Source organism: Electrona antarctica, assembly GCF_951216825.1.
Source record: "Electrona antarctica genome assembly, chromosome: 5".
Classification (NCBI taxonomy): domain Eukaryota; kingdom Metazoa; phylum Chordata; class Actinopteri; order Myctophiformes; family Myctophidae; genus Electrona; species Electrona antarctica.
The window spans coordinates 7,809,008-7,825,595 of NC_136810.1; the positions used below are offsets into that span (position 1 = coordinate 7,809,008).

The 16,588-nt window shown below is 44.5% G+C and overlaps 1 protein-coding gene across 1 annotated transcript; it reads left to right on the forward strand.

The window, feature by feature from the left end:
- Positions 1-3,220: 3,220 nt before the first annotated feature.
- On the forward strand, positions 3,221-15,834 carry LOC306923442 (uncharacterized protein). Its single transcript, XM_079501541.1, has 12 exons — positions 3,221-3,602; positions 5,328-5,708; positions 6,989-7,084; positions 7,403-7,636; positions 8,636-8,786; positions 9,063-9,122; positions 9,208-9,278; positions 12,189-12,488; positions 13,657-13,752; positions 14,188-14,338; positions 14,641-14,700; positions 14,786-15,834. Exons 1-12 carry the CDS (start codon positions 3,381-3,383, stop codon positions 15,439-15,441), a joined length of 2,478 nt encoding a protein of 825 aa, XP_079357667.1. The 5' UTR covers positions 3,221-3,380; the 3' UTR covers positions 15,442-15,834.
- The last annotated feature ends 754 nt before the right edge of the window (positions 15,835-16,588 follow it).

Consider the following 16,588-nt stretch of genomic DNA (forward strand, 5'->3'; position numbering starts at 1 on the left):
GTGGGCCTAGCATATGGGTGATCCTGTTTATTCTCACCTCTTGTCTGTGGAAATGTACTTAAACCATGAGATTTCTATGTCATTTGGTCAGTCAGTCTGGGACGGCGTAAGGCCGCCGGAGGAGCCTGTATGCTTTGCTGTGTACTCCGAAATAAAACATCTCTGAGGAACAACATCACTCTGCTGTCTGCTGCGTCTCACAATTATCTTACTCTCCCGTTTGGGTTAAGTTTGTATGGTCTTGTGTGTATTTTTTCATGTGAATCTCCAAAAAGAGGGGTTTATGTGATTTGGTGTGTTATTGGTCCTGTGAATCTCCAAGAGAGGTTTATGTGATTTGGTGTGTTATTGGTCCTGTGAATCTCCAAGAGAGGTTTATGTGATTTGGTGTGTTATGGTCAGGATAAGTCTAAGACTTATTTTGATTTCGGTCCTGTGAAACTCCAAAGAGAGAGTTTCATGTGATCTGGTGCTTATAAACATGTTATCCTAGATTTGAGTAACAACAGGGAAATTATCCTCCTAATGTTCTGTAACATTTTTAGCCATAAGAGTTTTAAATAACGCAAAGGGAATTCTCCACTGATACGAAATTGTGTTTGTAACTTACTGTAATGGAAATCATTTATGAATTCTCCACTGATACGAAATTGTATTTGTACTTACTGTAAATGAAAATCATTTATGTCGAGTTGTGTAATCTTGAATGTCTGTTTGAAAACTATGTTGGGGAAATCTGTTATTCTGGTGTCTTGAATGTATTGTTAAGCTGAGGATCAAGGGGGGTGGAAACTGGTAGGAGAGAATTATGGTTTCTTCATATTCTTTTGCGACAGACGTTTGTCTGTCGAGGGGGGTTGTGTGGAATCTGAGAATCAATAATTCTTACAATATCTCATGTTCGTGGGCCTAGCATATGGGTGATCCTGTTTATTCTCACCTCTTGTCTGTGGAAATGTACTTAAACCATGAGATTTCTATGTCATTTGGTCAGTCAGTCTGGGACGGCGTAAGGCCGCCGGAGGAGCCTGTATGCTTTGCTGTGTACTCCGAAATAAAACATCTCTGAGGAACAACATCACTCTGCTGTCTGCTGCGTCTCACAATTATCTTGCTCTCCCGTTTGGGTTAAGTTTGTATGGTCTCGTGTCCATAAGATACGACATGTGGTATCGAAACCCGGTCCTGTTGGTTGGGAATTGATTTTCCTAGCCACTGGATACGACAAAGGGCGCACACACACACACGCACATAAATGTGGCTCTCTTTAACCCATTTTGACCTGAGAAAAAGCTATGTTTCTATGTCAGTCGTTCTTCGATTTTTCAAAAATAGCAGATCTACAAGCTCGTAGATCTGCTATTTTTCAATAGCTAAAGCATAACATAATGTTAACACCAAAAGGGGTTCCCGCCCAAAATGGGTTTTAAATGGTAATGGGGTTTTCAGGGTTTTCATTCATTTCTCCAATATCTCTTGCTCTTGTTCTGCTTACTAGGCCGAATATTAATTATCGATATAGAGCTAAATAATTTAGAAAGAAACACGTTTCAGCACAAATGGAGTTTGAAAGGTTATTTATGGTTTCATTATGGAATCATAACTGAATGTGAGCACGTCTAGAGAAGTTCCTTTTGCATCACTGTTTCTCAAATGGACCCTTAAAGGGACACACATATGTTAATGACGTTTAGAAGATTTAGAACACTTTCCTGGGGGTCTTTATGTGTGTTATATGTGGTTTTATATATTTTAGATTTTAGCAGTGAGCCCAGTGTCTCTGATGTCATGGACACTGGGCTCACTTACTTCCTGGACTACATGTTGTCTCAGTAAGACAGCCCTCCCCCTATCCACAAGGAGGAGCAGTGCACCAAAGCATTATGGGAATTGTAGTCCATTTTTGTTGCGATTTAATTTGTATTTTATTTTTGTAGCCTATATTTATCAAGTATTAAGGTAGGCCTATATTGACCTACTCACGATAGTTATTGCCGCACGCACGCACGCTCGCACGCACGCACGCACACACACACACACGCACGCACAATGAAATCCAACCAAAGTCACAAGGAGCCCACAGTAATGGTGGAATATTCACTGTGAAACGCTGCCATCTCATGGTACATTTTAGATAATCTAGGAGCAAGAACCTTAAGACAACAACTGTTTATCCTTTTTATATGATGTTCCTCCATATTATTACCATTTGTATCTTGTTGAATGCCTAGTACTCATAGTGCTACAGTGTCAAAGTCAAAGTCATACGATTTGTCACACACGTTACCGCAGTGAAATTTGTTATCCGCATTTGACCCATCTCTTGGAGCGGTGAGCCGCAGCCAAGGAGCGGTGAGCTGCAGCGTGCGCCGCGCTCGGGAATCATTTGATTAGTAGATTTGACCCCCAATCCAACCCTTTGATGCTGAGTGCCAAGCGGGTCCCATTTTTACAGTCTTTGGTATGACCCGGCCGGGGATCGAACCCCGACCTCCCAGTTTCAGGGCGGACACTCTAACCACTGTCTAGTTTAAGGCCACTGTCTGGTTTGTGAGGAGGTCTTGTGGACACAACATGTAACAATAAAAAGCACCTTGAATTATTGCTGCCATCATCATTAGTTATTAGGCCCTGTCCCATTTGTCTCCTTTTATGATGATTTCCTGTTTTTTTGTTATATAAAGTGTATAGCCTATTTGTACGTCTCTAAATGTTATGATGAATTGAAAACGGTGGACCCTGTTGTAAACAAGTGTAATGCTTTATGGTGTCGTCCACAGTTGTATTGAGTGAAATGTACCTATTATTCCGCATACTGTTAATAAATACTAAAATCAAATACTTCGTTCAATCAAAAGTCACCATTAATGCACACAGCTGGCATGCTGTGGCTGTGTGGCACCACACCGCCCTCTAGTGGTGGCACAGAGGAGTTATACAGCTTTAATGGAGGAGGAGGAAGAAGTCATTTTCTGCTGATATGAAAATGAAATGAACTTTCTGGATATTATAGATAAGATAGTTGAAGAATAACAACACTCTCATTACCAAAATACCAAACATTTAACAAAATATATATAACATATATAACAACCCAACAGCCTTCTCGTCGCACCTTTTGGGTTTGTTTTCATAGACCTGACCGCTTGTTTCTCCCGTGACATCCGATCTGGCAACACACTGGTTAGGGAGTTCCATAGAGTATATAAGGGGGGGGAGTTCAGAGGAAACCTAAATGTGTTTGTTTCTGTGTTTCAGCCTCGCTCAGAGTCAGACCTCCTGTTTTTATGAGAGAACTTCTAGTTCTGGGAACTCGCGAGTCTCGCGTTAGTCTCAGTCAACAGTCATTCTCCACAGAGAGGTGATCATCAGTCAGTAAAATGTCTCTAGTCGTGGACCAGGACCAGTTGTTCAGTTGTTCTCTGTGCGTGGAGGTGCTGAAGGAGCCAGTGACTCTGCCTTGCGGACACAGCTACTGCTTCGGCTGCATCGAAGGAGCCTGGGACCAGGAGGCCGAGGAGAAGAGCCTGCCCAGCTGTCCTCAGTGTGGAGAGACCTTCTGTCCACGGCCTGCTCTGAGGACGAACCACATGCTGGCTGAGGTGATCATTCTGATGATGACCATCATAGAGAGACATGAAGTACTTGGACTTGGATCCAGTCGCCCAGCGTCTTGGAGTTTAGTTAAAATAGTCTTTGTACTTTCTCACTTGGGGTCCGTATATCTACATAAACGTTCAGAGTTCAAATATAAAGTGCTAAACCCATGACCACAGATGTCTTAATTATGTACGGTCGCTCAGAAGTATCTGTATATTTCTTATTGTTCAATAAAAAGCCTTTTAATCCGATCGGTGGCCATTTTCTCTGTATACTTTAAACTGCGCGACCCTATCGTTTGGGAGGTGTATTGCACTCTGATATGTTAACTCTTTGAGGAAAAATAGACACTGATGGGATTAAAATGCGTTTTATTGAACAATACGGACTATACGGGTACTTCTGATCATCCGTATATGATTGTAACATCAGTGCCCATTGGGAAGGTTGTTTATATTTTAAATATGAACGTTTATGTAGATGTACAGAGCCCAAGTGCGAAAGTACAAAGGCTATTTTGAACTAAACTCCAAAGACTTTAATAAAATATAAGTATTAATGCTAGAGCTGAATAATAATGACTTTACTGAACACTTGGTTAGAATGATATCATTTAGATAGATAGATAGATACTTTATTAATCCAATCCCCGAGGGGAAATTGAAGTGTTACAACAGCAGCAACAGGCAGCCAGCTTCATGCGGCGCCAAGACTTCATCTCCGTACAGGGTGTGGGAGTGTATGTGACTTATTAGTCCATGAGTTCATGTGTGTGTGTGTGTGTGTGTGAGAGAGTTGGCCTGGAGAGTTTTTCTGTAATGCATGCATGCAAGGTCAGTTCTCGTGGTGGAAGATAGCAACAAGTGGAGTAAGTCCATGTTTTTTCTTTTTGTCTCTTTTTCTTTTCTATTTTTCATTTTCATTTTAAGGTGTGGCAGTCTATTGTGATAGTAAACAATGAACCTAGCGTTTAAAAACATGCTCTCTATCTTCCATTTTAACATTGTGGTCAAGGGAAAACATGAGGAAAAATGACCAGGATGGTTGGGTCGTCAAACTAGGTCACGTGCTACAGGCTGATCATCTGAAATCAGTACATAGTCTCTCTGTTCCAGTGTCATGTTCAGGAAGTGAACGGTACCTTGAGCTGCCCTGATGCATAGTTGTGAGCCTGTAAAAAAGACGGAAAAGAAAATAGACCACTAAGTTATTTTTGGCTTTTGGCTCTGAAGATGTAAGGATGTACTGTTTACACGTTGGAAAGAATGTATAGCATCATTAATGCTGAAATAAATGTTAATTTTAAATAAGTCTGAATACTTATGTAAGACATGTTCAGATAGTTAACATGATCCTGGACGTGTACAGTACATAGAATGACTAGAGATTCCTGTTGGCTTAGTTTACAATTTAGGCATTTATCTCAGACACTCTTAAAATCCAGAGCGACTTACATTAAGCATTACTTTAGTTGTCATCAGTGAGTGAGCTTTACACACATCAGCAGGCTAAGGGACAGCTGTTCTTTCTCAGGAAAGACTGACTGTGCAAAAACCCTCAGCACACACTTTGCACTTTCACTGATATTTGTGCCCTGGCTGTTATTGTTTTTAAAGAGTGATTTTAGGTTGTCTTGTATTGCAGTGGAGCTTCCGAGTGTATGTTTTCCACATGTACCTAACCAGTGCATCTACGTGACAATAAAGTGAATCTGAATCTATTTGCAGCATGTGGAGAAACTGAGGACTCCAGATGTTCAGCGGTCTTCTGTCTCTGCCGCTCCGCTCTACGCCGGCCCTGCGGACGTAGCCTGTGACCTCTGCCCCGAAAGCAGACGCCACAAAGCTGTGATGTCCTGTCTGGGGTGTGAGGTGTCCTACTGCGACAATCATCACCAGCTTCACCTCAGTGTCACAGCGTGGAAGAAGCACAAGCTGGTCCCGGCCACGCGCGCGGCCCGCCTGCACCACAGCATGTGCTCCAGACACCACATGGAGGTGGAGGTGTTCTGTCGCACGGACCAGCAGTTCATCTGCTACCTGTGTGCCATGCAGGAACACAAGGGCCACGACACGATGTCAGCGGCCGTGGAGATGAGCCACAGACAGGTACCGTAGAGAGGAGCCACAGACAGGTACCGTAGAGAGGAGCCACAGACAGGTACCGTAGAGAGGAGCCACAGACAGGTACCGTAGAGAGGAGCCACAGACAGGTACCGTAGAGAGGAGCCACAGACAGGTACCGTAGAGAGGAGCCACAGACAGGTACCGTAGAGAGGAGCCACAGACAGGTACCGTAGAGAGGAGCCACAGACAGGTACCGTAGAGAGGAGCCACAGACAGGTACCGTAGAGAGGAGCCACAGACAGGTACCGTAGAGAGGAGCCACAGACAGGTACCGTAGAGAGGAGCCACAGACAGGTACCATAGAGAGGAGCCACAGACAGGTACCGTAGAGAGGAGCCACAGACAGGTACCGTAGAGAGGAGCCACAGACAAGTACCGTAGAGAGGAGCCACAGACAAGTACCGTAGAGAGGAGCCACAGACAGGTACCGTAGAGAGGAGCCACAGACAGGTACCGTAGAGAGGAGCCACAGACAGGTACCGTAGAGAGGAGCCACAGACGGGTACCGTAGAGAGGAGCCACAGACTGGTACCGTAGAGAGGAGCCACAGACGGGTACCGTAGAGAGGAGCCACAGACGGGTACCGTAGAGAGGAGCCACAGACAGGTACCGTAGAGAGGAGCCACAGACCGGTACCGTAGAGAGGAGCCACAGACAGGTACCGTAGAGAGGAGCCACAGACAGGTACCGCCAGGCAATGTAGGAGTTCAGGCATTCAGTTTAAGGTTGACTCGGTTCCACAGATACAATTTGTGAAAATAGCAGATCTACAAGCTCACAACGCCTCTCAACACGATGAGGTGTGAGCTTGTAGATCTGCTATTTTCACAATGTTTGAGCAAACATCTCATTTTTCATGCATGAGAAGGCAGACTTCCCGGTTAGACGAAGAAGAATCACACATTAGTGCTGCACGATTCTTGCTCAATACTGTGAATCTAGATTTTCCTCGACAAGAATTGAGATCACGATTGTCATTTTTTCCATGAAAATATTTATTCAAAAAGCATAAACAAAAACATAAGAGTAACTAAAATGAATTGGACAGCCATCTAGTGCTGCACCGTTCTTCACAAAATGAGATTGCATACAGTAGGTGTCTGAATCTAGATCTCAATCTTTTTTTTTTGATTCATTGAGCAGCACTATCACACATCAAAGAGAGAGTAGCAGAGCTGCCCTGCTATCGGTGTATAAATGAACGTATTGTGTCAACTGTGTCTTCACGTTGTGTGTGTGTGAATCCAAACGTTCTCTTGCAGAAACAGTTGGGGACGAGTCGGCAAAACCTCCAGCAGAAGATCCAGGAGAGAAAGAAGGAAGTGAAAGAGCTGAGAGAGGTCAAGGAGACCCTGAAGGTCAGAGTTCACATCAGGCTAGCTAATAGTTCCTGATGTTCTGTTACTTACTGTGACTACTCAGTAGTTCCTGATGTTCTGTAGTCCATAGAATATTATGTACAGTGACAAATATCACCCTTGAAATTAAACAGTTTTAGAACCACTGGTATTGTAATTGTATAACAAACATGAAGTCCACATACGGTTGTGATGGAACCGATTCTGGATCCCAACCCACTGCACCAAGTGACACCAAGCACCTGTGTCGTGCGTGTGTGTGTGTGTGCGTGCGTGCGTGTGTGTGTGTGCGTGACTGTGTGCATGTGTGTTAAGCAGAGCTCTGCAGAAGCAGCCGTGGAGGCCAGTGAGCAGATGTTCTCAGAGATGAAAGCGAGCGTGGACAGAAGACACAGCCAGGTTAAAGACATGATCAGACAGCAGGAGAAGACAGCCGTGTCCCAGGTTGAGGATGTCCTGAGACAGCTGGAGGAAGACATCGCACAGCTGGAGAGGACACAGGCTGAGCTGGACCAGCTGTCCCACACTGATGACATAGCGCATTTCATTCAGGTTCTGTCCCACACTGATGACATCATTCAGGTTCTGTCACACACTAATGACATCATGCATTTCAGGTTTAGGTTAAACCAGAGCCATATAATAGAAGAGTTGTGTTATTGAGGGGGCACGGAACAGCCCGGTCACGTGATCCCGGAAGCGCTCGGGCGCACAGCTGCGCTCTCATGGAGAGCCTGATTAGGGACCCCAGGCTGTCCCTATTCAGGCTCTCCGTCTTTTTAGCAAATCTAGAACTTCCTGTTTGAGAGCTAGCAAATTTAAGACATCCGGTTGCTTTCAGAATAAAGCGTCGTAAATTAAATAATTATTACATTACATTATTAGTATTATTATTACATTACAGTTATGGTGAAGACACACATTATGTTTCTGTGTAAAAATAAGTAATTAAATAACGTAAAAAAGTTGTAAACTGTATGCCTTTTTCTTTCCATTGAAAGTGTACACTGTTATATTAGCAATGATTAATTAAAAGGTATTTAAATTTGCTAGCTCTCAAACAGGAAGTTCTAGATTTGCCAAAAAGACGGAGCCATGTGGATCCATGCAGTCTGTCAACATCCGGCGCACAAACTGTCCCTAATCGGCGTCCCCAGTAGCGCTAGATGCCGCCATTACGCAGGCCCCATGAAGTCAACGGAGTTTGCAGAAATCTGTTTTTTCTAAGGCTCTGGGTTAAACCATGTAACCACTTTAAACCTAAATATGTTGGTTATTTGAAAATAGCAGATCTACAAGCTCACAACGTGTCACCAATGGACACGTTTGACCTTGTACTGTACATATTGTATTGTGCTATTTAAAAAAAGAAAAGTGTAATATCTTTGAAACATTTTAATAACACAAACCTTGTCTGGCAGACAATATTTTCTGATGGGGGTCTGGGGGCCAAATACATATTAATTGAATGGCCCTTGGTATGAAAAGGATTATGAAGCAATATTACAATAATAATTTGTATTAATACTATTATTTATTTGTTCTCTCCAGAGCGTCCAGAGTGCGTCCAGCTCCAGTGGACCTCCAGTCTTACCCAGTGATGTCGTGTCCACTCTGAGCTCCTTCACTCAGCTGAGAGAAGATGTGTCTGCTCTGAGAGATGACCTGGACCTGGTCCTCACCACACCCTGGACACACACAGGTTGCACACGCACGCACGCACGCACGCGCACACACACACACACACACACATGTCAGATCAACCAGCTATCATAGTAAACAGTGGATTGTTAAAGTCAGAAACAGTTGGCTGTCACGCTCGATACGTTCCGAAAATTCACACTTTGAGAAACAATGCTTTAGTTGAGGTCATTCTTCAGAGTGTTCTTCATCTGACTCATGTCTTGTGTCTCCAGAGTGTTTAGTTGAGGTCATTCTTCAGAGTGTTCTTCATCTGACTCATGTCTTGTGTCTCCAGAGTCTCCAGCTGATGTTTCTCATCCAGCAGAGCCTCAGACCAGAGAGGAACTCTTACAATGTGAGTCCATGTTCAGGTTGAGTGTTTTCTGACAAACAGCTTGATGACACTGACGTTCATCATGTTTTGTTGTGTGTTCTCACAGATTCCTGTCCGCTCTCATTGGATGCAAACACAGTACACGACAACCTCGTCCTGTCAGAGGAGAACAGGAAGGTGACGCGACAGAAAACTCAGCACCCTGACCACCCAAAGAGATTTTTATTTTACCGTCAGGTGTTGTGTAAGGAGGCTCTAACTGAACGCTGTTACTTGGAAGTAGAATGGAATGAGGGTGAATGGGTTTATATAGCAGTCTGTTATGATGATGTCAACAAACATGAGCGTTTTCAGTCAAGCTTTGGATTCAATTCAAAGTCCTGGTGTTTAAGATGCGTAGGTGACGACTGCTGGTTCACACACAACGGCATCGATACCAAAGTGTCAAAGCCTGCTAGTTACACCAGAGATGTTAATATCAATCCCACAAGTGGTCGTACAGATGGGTATTGTATGCATAGTTTCACTTCCACCAGGGTGGGGGTGTTCCTGGACCACAAGGCAGGGACTCTGTCCTTCTACAGTGTTTGTGACAACACAACAACCCTCCTCCACACAGTTCACACCACCTTCACACATCCTCTCTACGCAGGGATAGGGCTTCATGGTCCCTCTGATTACACAATAGTTAAGAGTCATGGTACCAGTTGTGGTAGCTACAGCAACAAGGCTGTAGCTCATACAGCAGAGGTGTGTAAGATATGGTAGGCATGTTTAAAGACACCTGATCCTGGTATTCAGTTGAAAACCTCACCAGTGTTCTGTAGGGAAAGAGAAGATCATAATGTATAGGAACTACTTGGTGGATTAATTGGTAGATGATAGTTATGCTTTGATTGTTTATTTTCACATAAAGAAAAGATACCAAATTGTCAAATACAAAAAAAACAGGCAAACATTGTGAAAATAGCTGATCTACAATCTATTTTTTTTACTGCATTGCACTGCGAGGCGTTGTGAGCTTGTAGATCGTCTATTTTTCACAACATTTACCCCTGTCTTTATTTGACAATTTGTCCAATTTGGTAAATAAAGAGCTCTTAAAAGACATTCAATTGTAACTTTATAAATGTGCAGATGTCCTCTCTATACACTTACTGTATACTGTATAATTACACTGTATACACATTAAGATCCCTCTTTGTGAACCACTGCTGTACTGTAGGCTCTTCTTCAGGTCACTGCTGTACTGTAGGCTCTTCTTCAGGTCACTGCTGTACTGTAGGCTCTTCTTCAGGTCACTGCTGTACTGTAGGCTCTTCTTCAGGTCACTGCTGTACTGTAGGCTCTTCTTCAGGTCACTGCTGTACTGTAGGCTCTTCTTCAGGTCACTGTACTGTAGGCTCTTCTTCAGGTCACTGTACTGTAGGCTCTTCTTCAGGTCACTGTACTGTAGGCTCTTCTTCAGGTCACTGTACTGTAGGCTCTTCTTCAGGTCACTGCTGTACTGTAGGCTCTTCAGGTCACTGTACTGTAGGCTCTTCAGGTCACTGTACTGTAGGCTCTTCTTCAGGTCACTGCTGTACTGTAGGCTCTTCAGGTCACTGTACTGTAGGCTCTTCTTCAGGTCACTACTGTACTGTAGGCTCTTCTTCAGGTCACTGTACTGTAGGCTCTTCAGGTCACTGTACTGTAGGCTCTTCAGGTCACTGTACTGTAGGCTCTTCTTCAGGTCACTGTACTGTAGGCTCTTCTTCAGGTCACTGTACTGTAGGCTCTTCTTCAGGTCACTGCTGTACTGTAGGCTCTTCAGGTCACTGTACTGTAGGCTCTTCTTCAGGTCACTGGGATGACCGGAATCACAACTTTAGAAGAGTGTTTCTGTCTGTATATTCTTGTAATAAAGGTTGGTAATGATGAGAGAGTTGTTATTTTAAACTGTCTTGATACAATCCAGAAAGTTGATTTCCTTTGTTTTCATCAGCAGAAAAATGGACTTGTCCTCCTTCTATTCCTGCCCTTAAACTGTAGAACCTCAACTACTCCTGTCACCAGCACAATGTACAGTTAGGCATTTTGGTCCAAAGGGATTTCCGAAGAAAGACCTTGCGGTCTTGTTTCCATTCTGGTCCCAATGCACACATACAGTCATGGACAAGAATCTAAAACAGTAATTTGTCACCTCTCCCTCTGACCTGCTGACAGGTGATATTTTAGGTCTGTTTTAAAGGAGGCCAGTGATCTGCTTATTTTAAGGGAAGGGGGAGGGCATTCCACACCTGAATAGCAGTGCTGCGGAAGGTGAATTTACCCATATTTGTTTTGTAAGTGGGCGGCACCAGATCATTGTTTATAACACCTCTAGTTTTGTGGCTGTGGGTGTCGCTCACTTTTTTTTAAGTAATCAGTCAAGTAAATGGGCATGGAGGGCATAGCTGCATGTACAATTTTGAATGTCAGACCCATTTTCAATGGTTTGACCCTGTCTTCTACCCAGAGCCAGCCAATGCTATCCAGATGCTCTGCATATAGGTGGGTCATTGGTCCCAGGCCTAGAAGAAGTCGAATTAGTTTGTTTTGGGAGATTTGGAGCTTGTTCTTCTGTGCCATTGAGATGTTAGAGAACCAGGATGTGCAAGCATAGTCAAAGATGGGCAGTATGAGTCACTGCTCCAGCTAAAGTCCTGATAGCCCTTTTTTGTTAACAAAAGAGGAAATTCTGGCCAGGTAACAGGTAAAGTTCTAATGTTGATGGAACCAATAATTCAAGGTTCAAGATGCTCTTTATTGTTACATGTTGTGTCCACAAGACCTCCTCAGACACTGTAGCAACGGTGGCAGCGGTGGCCGAACGGATTGCTGAGCGGTCTTGATACCGGAAGGTCGCCAGTTCGAATCAGCGGTCCGGCAAAAACCCTCAGCACACACTTTGCACTTTCACTGATATTTGTGCCCTGGCTGTTATTGTTTTTAAAGAGTGATTTTAGGTTGTCTTGTATTGCAGTGGAGCTTCCGAGTGTATGTTTTCCACATGTACCTAACCAGTGCATCTACGTGACAATAAAGTGAATCTGAATCTATTTGCAGCATGTGGAGAAACTGAGGACTCCAGATGTTCAGCGGTCTTCTGTCTCTGCCGCTCCGCTCTACGCCGGCCCTGCGGACGTAGCCTGTGATCTCTGCATCAATTATCTCCACAACCAGAAGCACAAGCTGGTCCCGGCCACGCGCGCGGCCCGCCTGCACCACAGCATGTGCTCCAGACACCACAAGCCCATGGAGGTGTTCTGTCGCACGGACCAGCAGTTCATCTGCTACCTGTGTGCCATGGTTGAACACAAGGGCCACGACACGATGTCAGCAGCCGCGGAGATGAGCCACAGACAGGTACCGTAGAGAGGAGCCACAGACAGGTACCGTAGAGAGGAGCCACAGACAGGTACCGTAGAGAGGAGCCACAGACAGGTACCGTAGAGAGGAGCCACAGACGGGTACCGTAGAGAGGAGCCACAGACAGGTACCGTAGAGAGGAGCCACAGACAGGTACCGTAGAGAGGAGCCACAGACAGGTACCGTAGAGAGGAGCCACAGACAGGTACCGTAGAGAGGAGCCACAGACAGGTACCGTAGAGAGGAGCCACAGACAGGTACCATAGAGAGGAGCCACAGACAGGTACCGTAGAGAGGAGCCACAGACGGGTACCGTAGAGAGGAGCCACAGACAGGTACCGTAGAGAGGAGCCACAGACAGGTACCGTAGAGAGGAGCCACAGACAGGTACCATAGAGAGGAGCCACAGACAGGTACCGTAGAGAGGAGCCACAGACGGGTACCGTAGAGAGGAGCCACAGACAGGTACCGTAGAGAGGAGCCACAGACGGGTACCGTAGAGAGGAGCCACAGACGGGTACCGTAGAGAGGAGCCACAGACGGGTACCGTAGAGAGGAGCCACAGACAGGTACCGTAGAGAGGAGCCACAGACAGGTACCGCCAGGCAATGTAGGAGTTCAGGCATTCAGTTTAAGGTTGACTCGGTTCCACAGATACAATTTGTGAAAATAGCCGATCTACAAGCTCACAACGCCTCTCAACCCGAGGAGGTGTGAGCTTGTAGATCTGCTATTTTCACAATGTTTGAGCAATTTTTCATGCATGAGAAGGCAGACTTCCCGGTTAGACGAAGAAGAATCACACATTAGTGCTGCACGATTCTTGCTCAACTGTGAATCTAGATTTTCCTCGACAAGAATTGAGATCACGATTCTCACACGATTGTCATTTTTTCCATGAAAATATTTATTCAAAAAGCATAAACATAAGAGTAACTAAAATGAATTGGACAGCCATCTAGTGCTGCACCGTTCTTCACAAAATGAGATTGCATACAGTAGGTGTCTGAATCTAGATCTCAATCTTTTTTTTTTATTCATTGAGCAGCACTATCACACATCAAAGAGAGTAGCAGAGCTGCCCTGCTATCGGTGTATAAATGAACGTATTGTGTCAACTGTGTCTTCACGTTGTGTGTGTGTGAATCCAAACGTTCTCTTGCAGAAACAGTTGGGGACGAGTCAGCAAAACCTCCAGCAGAAGATCCAGGAGAGAAAGAAGGAAGTGAAAGAGCTGAGAGAGGTCAAGGAGACCCTGAAGGTTAGAGTTCACATCAGGCTAGCTAATAGTTCCTGATGTTCTGTTACTTACTGTGACTACTCAGTAGTTCCTGATGTTCTGTAGTCCATAGAATATTATGTACAGTGACAAATATCACCCTTGAAATTAAACAGTTTTAGAACCACTGGTATTGTAATTGTATAACAAACATGAAGTCCACATACGGTTGTGATGGAACCGATTCTGGATCCAACCCACTGCACCAAGTGACACCAAGCTCCTGTTAAAAAAGGAAAAGTGTAATATCTTTGAAACATTTTAATAACACAAACCTTGTCTGGCAGACAATATTTTCTGATGGGGGTCTGGGGGCCAAATACATATTAATTTAATGGCCCTTGGTATGAAAAGGATTACGAAGCAATATTACAATAATAATTTGTATTAATACTATTATTTATGTGTTCTCTCCAGAGCGTCCAGAGTGCGTCCAGCTCCAGTGGACCTCCAGTCTTACCCAGTGATGTCGTGTCCACTCTGAGCTCCTTCACTCAGCTGAGAGAAGATGTGTCTGCTCTGAGAGATGACCTGGACCTGGTCCTCACCACACCCTGGACACACACAGGTTACACGCACACACACACACACACACACACACACACACACACACACACACACACACACACACACACACACACACATGTCAGATCAACCAGCCATCATAGTAAACAGTGGATTGTTAAAGTCAGAAACAGTTGGCTGTCACGCTCGATACGTTCCGAAAATTCACACTTTGAGAAACAATGCTTTAGTTGAGGTCATTCTTCAGAGTGTTCTTCATCTGACTCATGTCTTGTGTCTCCAGAGTGTTTAGTTGAGGTCATTCTTCAGAGTGTTCTTCATCTGACTCATGTCTTGTGTCTCCAGAGTCTCCAGCTGATGTTTCTCATCCAGCAGAGCCTCAGACCAGAGAGGAACTCTTACAATGTGAGTCCATGTTCAGGCTGAGTGTTTTCTGACCAACAGCTTGATGACACTGACGTTCATCATGTGTTGTCGTGTGTTCTCACAGATTCCTGTCCGCTCTCATTGGATAAGAACACAGTACAAGAAAACCTCGTCCTGTCAGAGGAGAACAGGAAGGTGACCAGAGAGAAAAGCCCCCGACAGTACCATGACCATCCAAGGAGATTTTCATTTTACCGCCAGGTGTTGTGTAGGGAGGCTCTGACTGAACGCTGTTACCTGGAGGTAGAATGGAATGAGGCTGAATGGGTTTATATAGCAGTCTGTTATGATGACGTCAACAAACATGAGCGTTTTCAGTCAGGCCTTGGATTCAATTCAAAGTCCTGGTGTTTAAGATGCTTAGGTGACGACTGCTGGTTCACACACAACGGCATTGATACCAAAGTGACAAAGCCTACTAGTTACACCAGAGATGTTAATACCAAGCCCACAGGTGGTCGTACAGATGGGTCGTTTACGTATAGTTTCACTTTCACCAGGGTGGGGGTGTTCCTGGACCACAAGGCAGGGACTCTGTCCTTCTACAGTGTTGGTGACAACACAACAACCCTCCTCCACACAGTTCACACCACCTTCACACATCCTCTCTACGCAGGGATAGGGCTTCACGGTCCCTCTGATTACACAAGAGTTGTTAATCTTAGTAAGAACATATATGAGAATGTAACTCATACAGCAGAGGTGTGTAAGATATGGTAGGCATGTTTAAAGACACCTGATCCTGGTATTCAGTTGAAAACCTCACCAGTGTTCTGTAGGGAAAGAGAAGATCATAATGTATAGGAACTACTTGGTGGATTAATTGGTAGATGATAGTTATGCTTTGATTGTTTATTTTCACATAAAGAAAAGATACCAAATTGTCAAATACCGTACATTTAATACGTAAATAAACAGGCAAACATTGTGAAAATAGCTGATCTACAATCTATTTTTTTTTCTTTTTTTTTTTTTTTACTGCATTGCACTGCGAGGCGTTGTGAGCTTGTAGATCGTCTATTTTCACAACATTTACCCCTGTCTTTATTTGACAATTTGTCCAATTTGATAAATAAAGAGCTCTTAAAAGACATTCAATTGTAACTTTATAAATGTGCAGATGTCCTCTCTATACACTTACTGTATACTGTATAATTACACTGTATACACATTAAGATCCCTCTTTGTGAACCACTGCTGTACTGTAGGCTCTTCTTCAGGTCACTGTACTGTAGGCTCTTCTTCAGGTCACTGCTGTACTGTAGGCTCTTCAGGTCACTGTACTGTAGGCTCTTCTTCAGGTCACTGTACTGTAGGCTCTTCTTCAGGTCACTGCTGTACTGTAGGCTCTTCTTCAGGTCACTGTACTGTAGGCTCTTCTTCAGGTCACTGTACTGTAGGCTCTTCTTCAGGTCACTGCTGTACTGTAGGCTCTTCAGGTCACTGCTGTACTGTAGGCTCTTCTTCAGGTCACTGCTGTACTGTAGGCTCTTCTTCAGGTCACTGCTGTACTGTAAGCTCTTCTTCAGGTCACTGTACTGTAGGCTCTTCTTCAGGTCACTGCTGTACTGTAGGCTCTTCTTCAGGTCACTGTACTGTAGGCTCTTCTTCAGGTCACTGCTGTACTGTAGGCTCTTCTTCAGGTCACTGCTGTACTGTAGGCTCTTCTTCAGGTCACTGTACTGTAGGCTCTTCTTCAGGTCACTGTACTGTAGGCTCTTCAGGTCACTGCTGTACTGTAGGCTCTTCTTCAGGTCACTGTACTGTAGGCTCTTCTTCAGGTCACTGCTGTGCTGTAGGCTCTTCAGGTCACTGTGCTGTAGGCTCTTCAGGTCACTGTACTGTAGGCTCTTCAGGTCACTGCTGT